At 55.6% G+C, this 13563-nt stretch overlaps 1 protein-coding gene across 1 annotated transcript; it reads left to right on the top strand.

Moving 5' to 3' along the window:
• The first annotated feature begins 16 nt into the window (after window positions 1-16).
• Window positions 17-10171, top strand: MRPL21 (mitochondrial ribosomal protein L21). The gene is made up of 7 exons (XM_065937953.1): window positions 17-160; window positions 3966-4023; window positions 6177-6262; window positions 6876-7039; window positions 8499-8551; window positions 8911-9014; window positions 10056-10171. Exons 1-7 carry the CDS (start codon window positions 61-63, stop codon window positions 10118-10120), a joined length of 630 nt encoding a protein of 209 aa, XP_065794025.1. The 5' UTR covers window positions 17-60; the 3' UTR covers window positions 10121-10171.
• Window positions 10172-13563: the final 3392 nt, after the last annotated feature.

Here is a 13563-nt window from a genome sequence, read left to right as displayed (position 1 = left end):
GCGTCGACGCACCAGGCACGCACCACTTCCGCTTCCGCTCTCAGCGGAGGCTGCGGGAAGATGGCGGCGGCCGTGGCGGCCTGCGCCCTGCCGGTCACCTTCGGGCGGCTGGCGTCTGCATGCAGCCGCAGCATCCTGAGAGCGTCGGGACCCGGAGCCGGTGAGGCCCGCCCCGCGGGGTGAACGGAGGAAGCTGGGCACACGGGGCGCCCTGCCACGGGTGTCTGCGTCCGACCGGTGTTAATCGCTTTTTTTGATGCGGTGATTATCGGTCGTGGAAACCCTGGGTTCAGACCCTGGTTCCTTTAGTTAATAGCTTAAATACTGGTGATAGCTCTCCAACTTCCATATAGGCTCCATTTAAGTTGGGGAGCAAACTGAGGCTAGAATGGTTAGGTAACTTGCCCTTGGCCATACAACAGGGAAGTGGGAGAGGACTGAATCAGATAGCTTAGTCCGGCTCCAAAGCCCGTGCTTTAACCATCACTCCCCAGGCTGCAAGCCACTCTTTAAGCTTCCTTGCCCTCATCTGGAAAACGGTGGTGAATGTCCTTGCCCAGAGATAACCAGCCCAGCAAAAGCTACACCTGTATTTTAGGCACTGGGTTGTCATGAAGTTCAGCAAGGTTTTGTTGGTCAAAAACACTATAAACCTCTCCTCAAAATGGTTGGAGTGTATATTCGTGTGAAGGAATGTTTATGTATATAAAGAAGTTTCCCGTTTTTTAGGTGTGATAATGATCTTGTGGTTATGTTTGTTTTTAAGATGCTTTATCTTTCATAAAAGTACACTGACAGTTGCTTTAAAATACATCACAGAGTTGGAGCAGAGGCAGTGTGAATGAGTCAGGCTTGGCCATGAGTTGATGACTGTTGAGTCTAGGAAGAGATACAGGAGGACTCCCTGTTCTCTTGACTTTTTGTGTGCTTGTCATTTTCCATAATAAAACGTGGGTTCAAGCAGGCAGGGAAGTTTTTATAAAAGCGGTGGGGCTGACTTTGTTCTACCAGCATAAAGCTACCTCTAGAATGACGTTCTCAATTCCCGGCCCCCCGTTTTCAGAGAGAAACACAGGTGAAGTGAGTTGAGTAAAGAGAGTCTGACCAAAATGGTGAACAGGCAGGATCTTGAAGAGTGACTGAAGGGAACGGGATGGACACCATCACAGTTCTCAGGGATTGAAAGGTGGCCTTGGGGGAGAGGAGGGTGCACATTTGTTCCCGGTGGGGTCGGAGCTAAGCTAAGGCCATAGGCAGGAATTACAGGGAAGCAGATCAGGTGCAGAAAGTTTCTGAGCTTTCACCAGTGAGATGGCTCTCAGGCGTGTATCTGACTCTTTGTGACCCCGTGAACTGTAGCCCGCCAGGCTTCTCTGTGGGAGTTTTCGGGCAAGAATATCATAGTGGCTTGCCATTTCCTCCTCTGGGGGATCTTCCTGACCAAGGGACCGAACCCGAGTCTCCTGCATCTCCTGCACTGACAGGCAGATTCTTTACTACTGAACCACCGGACTTTCAAGAGAGGCCGTTCGTGAGTTCCCAACTGTGGGGTGTTCCATAGGGGCTTCATTTGATGGCTTAGAAGAGATTTCATTCGTTCATTCACCATTTATTGGGCATCCATCACAAGTCAAACTCTGGTCTAGGATGACAAATGCATCAGTTATAATCATAAAACAGACCCCTGTTTTTACAGAACTCACATTCTGATGGGGGGAGGGGTTTACAGAGAGATGAGCAATTCTACAAAGAAGCAAATTACATAGTATGTTCGAAGCATAAGAAGAAGCAAATGACATAGCAGATTTAAAGCTGGTAAGTCAAAAAAAAAATAATGCTGGTAAGTCTTATGGAGAAAAATAAAGCATGAGTTGGGAGGAAAGTGTTCAGTTATGGTTGGGGAAGCCTTCTCTAGTGAGATGGTGTTTGAGTGGAGACCCAGAGGAAATAGGGGATTAGCCTGGGGGACCTCCTGGGGTCAGGGTTGTTCTGGGGAGGAGCAGTCAAGGAATAGGCACTTGTACTTGGCATCTTCCAGGAATAGCCAGGCAACCCGAGTGGCCTGTGTGCAGGGAACAAGGGAAAGCTCATGAGGCAAGGCCCAGAGAGACAGGGTCACACTGCCCACTGCCCTGCTAGCCACTGTGAAGACTACCTTTTTCTCAGAATGAAATGGGGCACTCTTGGGAGGGTTGCACTAAACAGTAACCTGATCTGTCCTCATACTTTGTTTTTCTGGTTTTGGGGGGATTTGGGGCAACACCGCATGGTATGAGAGATCTTAGCTCCCTGACCAGGGATCAAACCTGTGCCCCCTGCAGTGGAAGCATGAAGTTTTAGCCACTTGACCACCAGAGACCCACAGTTTTAACAGGATCCCTCTAGCTGCTGTGCAGAGAGAGAGGCAAGGGTGAGAGCAGGGTATCAGTTACAAGCCAGGTGGCTTGGGTGATTGAAGTGGTCAGAGCCTGAATGTCTCACAGAGAGGCAGGGGATTTGCTGACAGGTTGGTGGCTGAGGGGTGAGAGGGAAAAGTCAAAAATGACTGAGGTTTTTGGCCTTAGCAACTGGAAGGATGAAGTCACCATTGTGTGAGATGTGGAGGGGTGTGGGAGAAGCAGGCGAAAGGGGCAGATCAGGAGCAGATGTTAGGTTCTGGGACAGGTGACGACCAGGGGATGCTAGCAGACAGGCCGGTGCCCGTCGTGTCCGAGTCCAGGCCGCAGGTGTCCACTTGGGAGTCACCAGTGTGCAGGTGATGCTGAAATCCATTCAAGCAGATGCAATCCCAGAGGAAAGGCCATAAATAAAGACGAGGTAAGACCCAGGTTTTATGGCAACCCACTGCAGTCTTCTTGCCTGGAGAATCCCATGGACAGAGGAGCCTGACAGGCTGCAGTCCATGGGGCCACAAAGAGTCAGACACGACTGAGCACGAAACCCAAAGACCCAGGTTTAGACCGCAAGCACACCAAGATGGTGGAGGGGAAGGGAAACCAACTCAGGAGACCAGGAATTGGGAACAGCTGCTAATGAGTGAGTTTATGGCATATAAATTATAGCTCAGTTGAAAAAAACCAGTAGTAGTTACTGAGAGACCCGTCCTCTGCTGCTCACTCCCAAGCGTGGGGCGTTTGTCCCGGGCCTTCTCAGCGGGCTGCAGGTGCCTCTGTCCCTAGGTGTGTTATCATCTGATGCTGTGTCCTGAGTCACCCCAAACCCAGAAGCTTAAAATAACTTAACATGTACTATGTCACCCCATCACTGAAGGTCAGGATGCAGGTGGGGCTGAGCTGGCTCCCCGTCTCTTTAGATTCAAGTCAGGCTGTTTCAGGTTAAGAGTCAGCGGGGCCGGCAGAAGCTGCTTCCTGGCTTCCCCGGACAGGGAAGCCTGGCATGCTGCAGTCCATGGGGTTGCAGAGAGTCGGACATGACTGAGCCACTGACCTGAACTGGGAAGGTGGAATCCCAGGGGCCTCCCTGGGCTGCTCACAGCAAGGCGGTCCTGCCTCAGAGAGGACGCCCAGCCAGCAGCTGCCCTCTGATCACCTGCTCTCAGAGGTGCTGGCCTGTTACTCCCGCCACATGCTCTTTGTCACTGAAAGCCGCTCCCTGGGAGGCGGGATTCAGGGTGAGAACCCCAGAAGGAGTGTCCTGGAGGCTGCTCCCACACTTGGCTGCCAAACGGGGCCTCAGCTTGGTGGGCACTTGGCATCAAGGAATGAGTTAGCAGGTAGGTGTTTCAGCTTCGGGCCCTTTGTGATGGTGCGATGAACGCCCATTGATGCTTATGGTAATCACCAGCAGCTATGAGTGATGGTGTTTTAGTTTTCTTTCTAGATTTTTCTGTCGCTGCATCGTGATGTGGTGGTTTGAGTCGGGTACCAGCACTTGTGCATTGAGCATCACGAGGGGCAGTCTGTGTTTCGTCCTAGTAACCACGTGTGTCTCTCTTGTTCCCTCAGCTTCCCTGTGGTCCGCGTCTCGGAGGTTCAGTTCACAGAGCGCTTCATTTCCGCAAGGGTAATATCAAAATGTGGGTTTTGCTGACTCTTTTCCTTTCCTGTCTTCTAAAGTCAAAACTTTGAACATTTAGGTTTTTAAGAATATGAATTTTAACTGTTTTGACCATATTTTACTCAGACCCTAACATGTAGAAATACAGACGGAACCTCAAGAGTCCAAAGAGAATGATGTTCTGGGCCTTGCATGACTGTGTCTTTTTAAGGAAAAGCTTTTAACTCCTACTTGGGAATTTCTAACCAGGAAGGTTGAATCACAGGACAGACTCTTTGAAGGGCCTTGTGTAATTTGAAAGAGCATGTTTAGTGTTAAAACTGTATATTTAGATTAAAAAAAAACATAAACTAAAAAAGGTAAATTTTACAAAATCACACTTGAATAGGAATATATAGGGTCCCATACTAGCCCTTCCAGCCCGGCTCCATGAGCAGGGTTGTCCTTGGGCTTCGGTTCCTCTTCAAAAAATGGAAGGAATATCAGTCTGCATCGCAATGGGTTTTCATGAGATTCAAGTGAATTTCTGCATCCAGACAGCTTGTTAGAAGGACTTGCCAAGGAGGAGGAGTAAAGGAGGGGTGGATTAGGAGATTGGATTAGCAGGTACAAACTTACATACAGCATGAGGTCCCATGTGTGACAGGCGGCACGGGTACACCGTGAGGCCCCGCCGTGTGACAGGCGGCAGGGGGACACTGAGGCCCCACCATGTGACAGGCGGCAGGGGTACACCGTGAGGTCCCACACTGTGACAGGCGGCACGGGGACACTGAGGTCCCGCCGTGTGACAGGCGGCACGGGGACACTGTGAGGCCCCGCCGTGTGACAGGCGGCAGGGGTACACCGTGAGGTCCCACACTGTGACAGGCGGCAGGGGTACACCGTGAGGTCCCACACTGTGACAGGCGGCACGGGGACACCGTGAAGTCCCTCTGTCTGGCCCAGGGAACCGTATTCAATACCCTGTGATCGATCATCAGGAGCAAAGAATCGTATATGCGCATGTGTAACTGAGTCACTTTGCTATGCAGCAGAAACTAACAACGCTGTAAGTCAACTCCACCTCCATAAAGAAATTCCTTAAACAAGGAGCTTTGGTGAGCGCCTGGCACCAGGAAGCTCTCAGTACAGCCGCCTGCTCTCCCGCAGTGAGAGTCTCAGCAGCAGGGGACCCGGGGCCTCCTTCCCTGAAGGAGCAGTGGCCTCCCCGCATGAGGCTGGAGGCGGAAACCCTAAGGGGCCGCTTTCGTGAACCCGGCTGATTTCCCCCAGCGCTGCTCTGAGCGGTCACTGCTGCCCCGGCCGCCTCACAGCTTTGCCCCTCGTCCTGGCTGGCTGCTGCTGGGCCGCCCGGGGCTCTGAGCCTCGGACACGGTGCACGGCCGGGACGCACAGCCTCACTCGGGGGCCAGCTGGCTCCAGCAGCCATCTGGGTGCGGCACCCCTACTGTGACAGTGCCGGGGTCCTGGGCCCGTGCTGGAAGCAGCACTTTCCCCAGCTCTCCAGGGTCTTCTGGCTGGTCGAGGGGTTCAGTTGACGTGAGACAGGTTCACAGGAGAAAATCAGACCCGAGGTTAATAACCTGTACACACGGGAGAGACCTGGGAGAAATGAGTCATTCTCCAGGACGACTGAAGCCGTCTGCTGAAATGGCTCCTTCAGCTAGACAAGAGAGGATGTTGAGGGTAGGGGTCTGGGAGCTCAAGCTGGGGGAGAAGGCAGTTCCAGTGGAGGTGGAAAAGCAAGTGTTTGGTGGACCAATGTTTGCTGGGCCTGCAGAGACTGTGGGACAGGGAGCAGCCCCTGTCCTCTGGGCCCGCGTGTTCCCGCGTCCTTTCTGGTGACGCTGTCGCAGGACAGGCCCGCCATCTCCAGGCAGCTGTGTGCAGACCCAGGCCTGCCTGCCTGCCTCCTGCCAGAGTTTCTTCCTAAGTCTTCGGCCTTGATTGTTTTCAGCTTGAAGTAATCCACACGCCTAAGAGACGTTTGGGGGGCAGGTTTTGCTCCCCCACGACTGGGGCTGCTGCCCCGCCAGCCACTCGGGTGTCGGAGGCATCCTTGTCCTTTCTGGTGTACGGAGCCCAGCCATGGCTCACAGCTTTGGAATCGTCTTTTCACGTGTGTGTGACCTGCATGCAAAAACATATTTTTACAGATACGTTCCTAAAACCTCACTGAGTTCACCACCTTGGCCAGAAGTTGTTCTGCCAGACCCCGTGAAGGAGGCCAGACACCACGCAGGTAAGGGGGGGCAGAAGCGAGGGGGTGGGGTGGCCTCCTAGCTACGGAGCGAGGGCATCACGTTTCTAGGTGCCCGAGACGGGCACGATGTGGGCCCTCTGGTTCACAGGATGCGGCACGGCAGGAACGCTCAAGTTCACTTAACACCAGAATTCAGAACCCTCATTCACTTAGCAAACCCTCCTGGGGCGCCAGCTGAGTTGCAGGCAGCTGACACGGGTGGCGGCGGGGCTCAGTCCAGCCCAGTCTCCCCGCTGTTGGTAGAAATGTGGGTGTTCAGGGAAAGAGAACGAGGTGCACGCTCATCAGTTGAAGCGGCCGCAGCGTGGGTGCCGGGAGACCGTCTGGGTGTCGGGAGGAGGGCAGCGTGCCCGCCACGCCCAGTGCTAGGCGGCAGTGAGGGTCCTCCGTTTCCAAAACCTGGAAATCCATAGCAATGCATGGACCCTTCCTGGTTTTAGATCCGGTTGACGGCGGTGGTAGGAGAGCAGGGAGGAGCCCCCGGCACACACCCTGCCGCCAGTCCACGGATGCTCAGGGTCACGCGACTGAGGGGGGGGCGTCGGGCATGCAAGGGGCAGAGCTATGACCCTGACCGCCCTTCTCCCCGCAGAGGTCGTGGAGAAGGTGAACGAGCTCATCGCCAGGGGCCAGTACGGCAGGCTCTACGCCGTGGTGCACTTTGCCAGCCACCAGTGGAAGGTCACCTCTGAAGACCTGATTCTAATTGAGAACAAGTTAGACATTGCCTGCGGAGAGAGGATTCGGCTGGAGAAGGTGAGACCGTGGGCTTCTCGGTGTACCTGGGACTCGGTCCCTGCTCCCCGGGGTCGGCTCTGGTGAAGAAGGCTGGCGCCCTTCCTGGGACGCAGCAGGCTGGCTGGGCAGGTGCAGGGGAGCCTGGGGGCAAGGGGAGATGCCCCCGAGGGCAGCCCTGACCCGGCAGGGTCCCTCCCGACAGGGAGACACTCCGCACGTTTCCCCAAGGAGGAGTGTCACACACACTCCCCTGACGTGAGGTGTGGCAGCCGCTGCTATCCTAGACAGTGAGCGATGGTCTCGAGTCTGCTCCCCGGACGCCGGTCATGTTCTGGCCTCCGGAACCGCTCCGTGGTCTGTGCTCTGCTTCCACTTAGGATCCTGTTTGCTGTGTTCAGGCGCCTGCTTCGTTTTTGCTTGTTCTACTGTAGGTGAACTGTGAGATCTCCGCACCGGATCCTGTTTCTAGGACATAGTGAACTGTTGACTTGATGTAATATGACAAATGGTTTTCTTTATACTTAGAACTCCTCCTCTGGGATCATAGATTGTTCGTATATTTACACCGAGGGCAGCATTACGCTCCCGTTTCTCAGCTGGTCCTGCCACAGCCTGTGGTCCGAGCCGGACCGCTTGACTCAGAACCGAACAAGGGTGCTGTGGGGACTCCCGCGGCCAGCACAGCGCCTTCTCTGTGGGGACGCCCGGGGCTCCATCACGAGCTCATGGACAAGAGCGTGTTTACTTCTTACGTCTAAAATCGGACACTTCAGAAGTGTATTTGTAAGGGTTTCTTAAAAGACGTTATTTTGAAACATTTCACACTAACAAAAGCATAGGAAGCCCCACCCCGTAAAGATGATTTTCATAATATAGGAAACCCAGCAATAGAGAGCACGTCAGGCTGAGAGTGAGTGAAACGAGGTTCTTTGTCGTTGCCTAACATACACAGTCCATGGATGTTGTTACAAAATAGGCTCTGTCTTTCGACATTTAGGTTTAGTGTGATCAAATTTTCTTCTGATCTGTAAAATTCCAGACAGGTCTCCCAGCGTCTAGTAAGACCCCCTGCACTCAGGTCGCGGAACCGTCGCATCTGAGGCCTCCCCTGGCCGCGTGGCTTCCCTCCCGCTGCCGGGGGGAGCGGGGTTTTGCAGTCATTGAAAGAACACCCTTGAACCTAAATCTTCACGGAACCTGCAGGACTGTCAGCTGCTTAAAGGCCCCCACCGTCTGGTTTCTGCATTTTCCCTGTATGTGTATACTTCACTGAGAAGGTTTCATTCCGTTTCCGGCGGAGATGACCTGCTGACCGGATGTGCCACCAGGTCCCACGTCCGCCTGTGCCAGTCAGACGGGCCTGTGCCCCTAGGGAGGCGGCAGAGCAAGTGCGCGAGCCCGTCTCCGTCTCACTGTCCCGGCGACTCTGTGTTCTGTGGCTGTGTTATCTGTTGGTGACGCGCCTGTTTGGTTCCAGGTCCTGCTGGTTGGGGCCGACGACTTCACGCTCCTCGGCAGACCCCTGCTCGGGTAACGTGCGCTCGGGGGCCGGGCCGGGGGGCGGGCGGGGGCTCCATCACACCCGGTCAGCCCCAAGCTCAGCGCGCGGATGCTGCGGTCCGTGGGCGCTTAATGCCCCGCGTGCAGAGTGTCCCAACCTCTGCACCTCTGGCCTGTTACTGCCTCACTGCGGTTTGGCCCTTTTAGGACTGGCTGTGAGACGACCCTGTTCCTTACTGTGTAGTGTCTGTGGTTTTGGGGGGGGGGGGGGGGGTGGGTGTTGATAACCAGCAGAAAAGGAAGGTTTATTTTAGAAGTTCTCACGTGTAAAGTACCAGGAAAATGGAAAAATAAGAAGGTGCATCACTGTTCATTCCCCTGTCTTCTAGAAAGGACCTTGTCCGAGTAGAAGCCACGGTCATCGAAAAGACAGAGTCGTGGCCAAGAGTCAACATGAGATTTCAGAAAAGGAAAAACTACAAAAGGAAGAGAAGTAAGTTGGGGAAAGTGGAGCTGCCGCGCTCCGTCCTCCGGGTGTTGCCCCGAGCCCTGCCCTCTGCGGCGCCCGGGGACCAGCGGGTGGGCGCGGCCCTGCCCTGGCTCTGACCAGGGGTGGGAGGAGGCCGCGACTGTTGAGGGCACAGCCCTAGGAGGCGCGGCCGGGAGCATCAGTGGCTGCTGAGACCCCACAGCACGTGCGGCGTCCCCCCGGGAGATGGACGAGCAGGCAGAGGAGGCCCTGTCGGTAGATGTTGCCCAGAGCGTGGGGAGTGCCCACCTCCATCCAGGGGACGATCTTAGAGGGTGAGGGCGAGACCGCCCCATACAGCCCAGAGGTGGGCAGAGCTCAGCTTTGTCCTGCCGGGGGCACACGCGTCCACACGTGTAGACACGCGCATGCACGATGGCACTTTTCTACAAGAGTGGGACCGGCAGAATCACAGCAGCTTACATAGAATTTTCTTTGTGTCTCCACCTATTCACATGGGCGTTTACAGAATGTTAGGCCATACACGTGATCTGGTGGTGGTTTAGCATGTACAGGCGGGAGTGTGTAGGTCACGCAGACACTGCGCCGTCTAGTGTGAGGGGCTTGAGCGTCCTTGGGTGCTGGAATCCTCAGGAGCCCAGCCCCTACGCATGTGCATCGGTCCAGTCCTCAGTCACACGTGGCAAACGCACCAGAGGCATAGCTTCCGCTTTGCTGGAGTCCAGTCATTAAAAGCTCTCCTCCAGGAGCCTCGGGTCACCAGATGCCACCCCCCCACCATGCCATGCGGGGGGCTCCAGGCACGTGGAGGGGCAAGGCCAGGAGCCGCGGCAAGGGCTGCCGGGGTGTCGCAGCCCCTGCTGCATCTGACGGGGCTTGGGGAGTCAGTGGTGAGGCAGGCGGTCTGCATGCCCCAGGGACACGCCAGGCGGGACCTCGCAGAGTCCGACCCCCGCGGGCCGAGCGGGCGGTGGCTGGTCTCACGGTAGCTCGTTCACAGCGTCGGGGTCTGGGCTGACGCCCCCTCCCTTTTCTCTCTCTCAGTCATCGTGAACCCGCAGACCGTCCTCCGGATAAACACCATCGAGATTGCTCCCTGTCTGTGTTGATCGTCCAGCTGATATTTATAGAAATATAAAAATAAATCTGTTTTCTGAGGAGACCAGGTTTCTATGTTTTGCTGTAGAAAACTCTGACATGAAAAACTGAATCCTGTTGTGGGTGGGTCTAGACTGAGCGCCCTGACTGAGAGCTTATTCTTAGTAAGCAACAGCCTCCCTGAGCCAGAGGCCAGGAATTCAGGAAGAATCACAAGCGCAGCCCTCCTGGGACTGGAGCCCCAACGCTTGTGTAAAGACAGGCTGGCGCTACTGGCCACCCTCCCCCCCCACAGGGGCGTAACGTGGGGCACAGCCAGGGCCGGGGGCTGACCGCGAGAAACACGATCCGGGTCCTGCTTCTGAGAGGGATGAACAAAGTGCCATCTCTGGGTAATCCAATGACTGATGCTAGCGGTTTGCTTTTCTGAGAAGCTGGGACTCAAACCAGGGGCCTGGGCGCTGAACCTCCACCCTCGTCCTTAGGCTCCGCTGGGTCCAGCAGGTAAGGAAGGTCGCGGTGCTGGTGGGCAGGCGGCCTGGGCGGGCGGACGGTGCTCCTGGGGCCCCAGGACAGCAGCCCCGGCGCGCTCTGGGAACTGGGCGTGAAGGACGCAGCAGAGCGGCCAGGGCAGTTCCAGACTTGGTCTTGTCAGTGGCCTTTCAGGATCCCGGGAGGGTGGGGCTGCCCAGGCCGGTTGGGAGCAGGTCAGGCAGGCAGCTCACCCCGTGCAAAGGGAGGGGTCCCGAACCGGAGTGGCCAGGGCGGAAGGCAGTTGGAAGGACCTGGGGAGGGGGCTCCCAGACAGGCCAGACCCCTGGTTCTGGGTCCTTCACAGAAGCCGGGCTTTCCTCCAAAAGTTAGGACTTTCAAGCAGCACAAAAAGCCTTTTTATCAAACGTAGTTAATACTTTATTCTGCAAGATTGGTTTGCAAATCCATGGGGGGTCGTCCCTGTGACGAGGGGTAGGGGGTTGTGAAAGGCTGAGGCTCGTCCTCGGGACCTCCCCCTCCTCCCTGCCCCGCTTCAGGTACTGGTCACCCTCGGGCCCTGGGGGACGCCCGCTGGCCCAGCCCTGGGGACCCGGCACTGCCCCTGCTGCAGTGCCCGCCCTGTCCAGCAGGGGGCAGCGGTCCTGCGCATGGAGATCCCGGATTCTAGCTGTCGGTTCCCGCTGCCGTCCTGGAGGGGCGGGGGCCTCGGCATGCAGAGCTGTCCCTCTGACCCCGCCACCTCGGGACCTGGGATGACTCTCCACCCACCGTAGCTCGTAGATCTTTCGGACTTCTCTGAGGGTCACAGCTCTGGATCCCGGGGCCTGGCTCTCCCAGTCCTCCGGGCCAGCCTGGCGCCCTCTCCTGTGGCCGACCTAACTGCCCAGCCAGCCCTCTGCCGGTTTGGGATCTAGAGCAAGGCAAAGCCGCTGTGCTCTGGGCAGCTGGAGCTGTGCTTGCAGAGCGCTGGCTCCGGCGATGCGCTGGTGAAAGTTTACTCCTTTTAAAAACCAGGCTAGACACCCTTCACAATAGCCAGAGGGCAGAAGTGACTCACATCCATCCAAACATGGATAAACAAATGGGGCCCATACTTACAATGGAATATTAGTGAAATGAAGTCGCTCAGTCATGTCCGACTCTTTACAACCCCATGGACTGTAGCCTACCAGGGTCCTCCGTCTATGAGGTTTTCCAGGCAAGAATACTGGAGTGGGTTGGCATCTCCTCCAGTGCAGTATTACTTCTAACAATGGAATATTACTCAGCAATAGAAAGGAATGGTGGGGCTTCCCTGGTCAGAGACCTAAGATCCTACAAGCCGCACAGCATGACCAAAAAAAGGAACGGGTTCTGATATGCATTACCGGACAGACGACCTTGAGGACACCGCTGAGTGAGAGAAGCCAGACAAAAAAGGACACACACTGCATGATTCTACTTGGACATCACTGTGCCAACAGAGGTCCATATAGTCAAAACTGTTTTTCCAGCCACGCATGGATGTGAGAGCTGGGCCATAAAGAAGGCTGAGTGCCGAAGAATACACACTTTAAATTGTGGTGCTGGAAAAGACTCTTGAGAGTCCCTTGGACAGCAAGGAAATCAAACTAGTCCATCCTAAAGGAAATCAGTCCTGAATATTCGTTGGAAGGACTGATGCTGAAGCTGAAGCTCCAATACTTTGGCCACCTGATGCGAAGAACTGACTCATTGGAAAAGACCCTGATGCTGGGAAAGATTGAAGGTGGGAGGAGAAGGGGACGACAGAGGATGAGATGGTTGGATGGTGTCACTGACTCGATGGACATGAATTGGAACAAACTCCAGGAGAGAGTGAAGGACAGGGAAGCCTGACATGCTGCAGTCCACTCAGTCACAAAGAGTCAGACAAGACTTAGCAACAACAGCTTATATGAAATACCCAGAATAGGCAGATTCAGAGACAGAAATTGAGGTCACCAGGGGCTGGGCGAGAGGGGAACACAGGATTATTGCTTCAAGGACACCGAGTTTCTGCCTGAGGTAATAAGAAAGCCTGGAAGTAGATAGTTTCATGGTTACACAACGTCGTGAATGTCATTAATGGTGATGAATTGTCAGTTAAAAGTAGCTAAGTTGGTAAATTGTGTGTTACTGTATATATTTCACCACAATTCTTTCAAAATAGGAAGAAAAAAAACCCTCACTAGGTTAATGAATCACATCACTTGAGTTAAAAAAAAAAAAAAAGGAATAAGAATTGGGTCCCTGTGACTTTGATGACTAAGCTGTTACACTCTCAGTGGTGACTGGACACTGGCCTTGGGTCCCCTGAGGCTGGCAGGAGGCTCCGGCCACACCACCTGACCACCTCTCAGGGCAGCCTCTGTTCCCTTTCTGACGGGACACTTTGCTGTTCGGTCAGCAGCAGGGGAGGCTACCCGCTCCAGGACTCCTGCCTGGAGAATCCCATGGGCAGAGGAGCCTGGTGGGTTACAGTCCACGGGATCGCAAGGAGTCTGAGCGACTGGCATCTTCTCCTCGCTCCCTTCAGCAGTGGGGGCTCCACCCTGGCCTGCCTCGCCCCCCACCACCCCCCGCCGTTAACCCAGTCACCCACCCGCCGGCCTCACCTTGACCCTGCCCGCCTGCCCCTCCGTCCTCTGCCCCCGCTCGTCCACCAGCCCGCGGGGCTCACCGTCTCAGGGCCAGGCGCGGCTGAGACCACTGCCCCCCGAGAACCTCGCCGTGGGTCCCAGCGTGTCCCACGGGATAGCGGGGGTGAGAGCGTAAGGAGGGCATGAAAGGGGGTGACGCAGGGGGCGCGGGACAGCCGAGGGGCCGGGCACGAAGGCTCTGAGCAGACTCAGCCCGTCTCCGCCCAGCGGGCCTGGCTGCTACTGCAGCGCGTCCCGAGCTCAGAGGGGCTATTTCAGCAGGTCCCTCCCCGTCACTGTCTCCACTCCCCGTCCTGTAC

The sequence above is a fragment of the Muntiacus reevesi genome, chromosome 5 (assembly GCF_963930625.1).
Source record: "Muntiacus reevesi chromosome 5, mMunRee1.1, whole genome shotgun sequence".
In the NCBI taxonomy this organism is placed as follows: domain Eukaryota; kingdom Metazoa; phylum Chordata; class Mammalia; order Artiodactyla; family Cervidae; genus Muntiacus; species Muntiacus reevesi.
This window is presented reverse-complemented; position numbering and strand designations above follow the sequence as displayed.

What these genes read in the sequence shown, in the direction of transcription:
- MRPL21 (XM_065937953.1), top strand. Translation starts at nt 61, where the DNA reads ATGGCGGCGGCCGTGGCGGCCTGCGCCCTGCCGGTCACCTTCGGGCGG. An exon ending in AGCGTCGGGACCCGGAGCCG is followed by an intron (nt 161 to 3,965) that starts GTGAGGCCCGCC and finishes TTGTTCCCTCAG; the next exon opens with CTTCCCTGTGGTCCGCGTCT. An exon ending in CTCGGCAGACCCCTGCTCGG is followed by an intron (nt 8,552 to 8,910) that starts GTAACGTGCGCT and finishes CCTGTCTTCTAG; the next exon opens with AAAGGACCTTGTCCGAGTAG.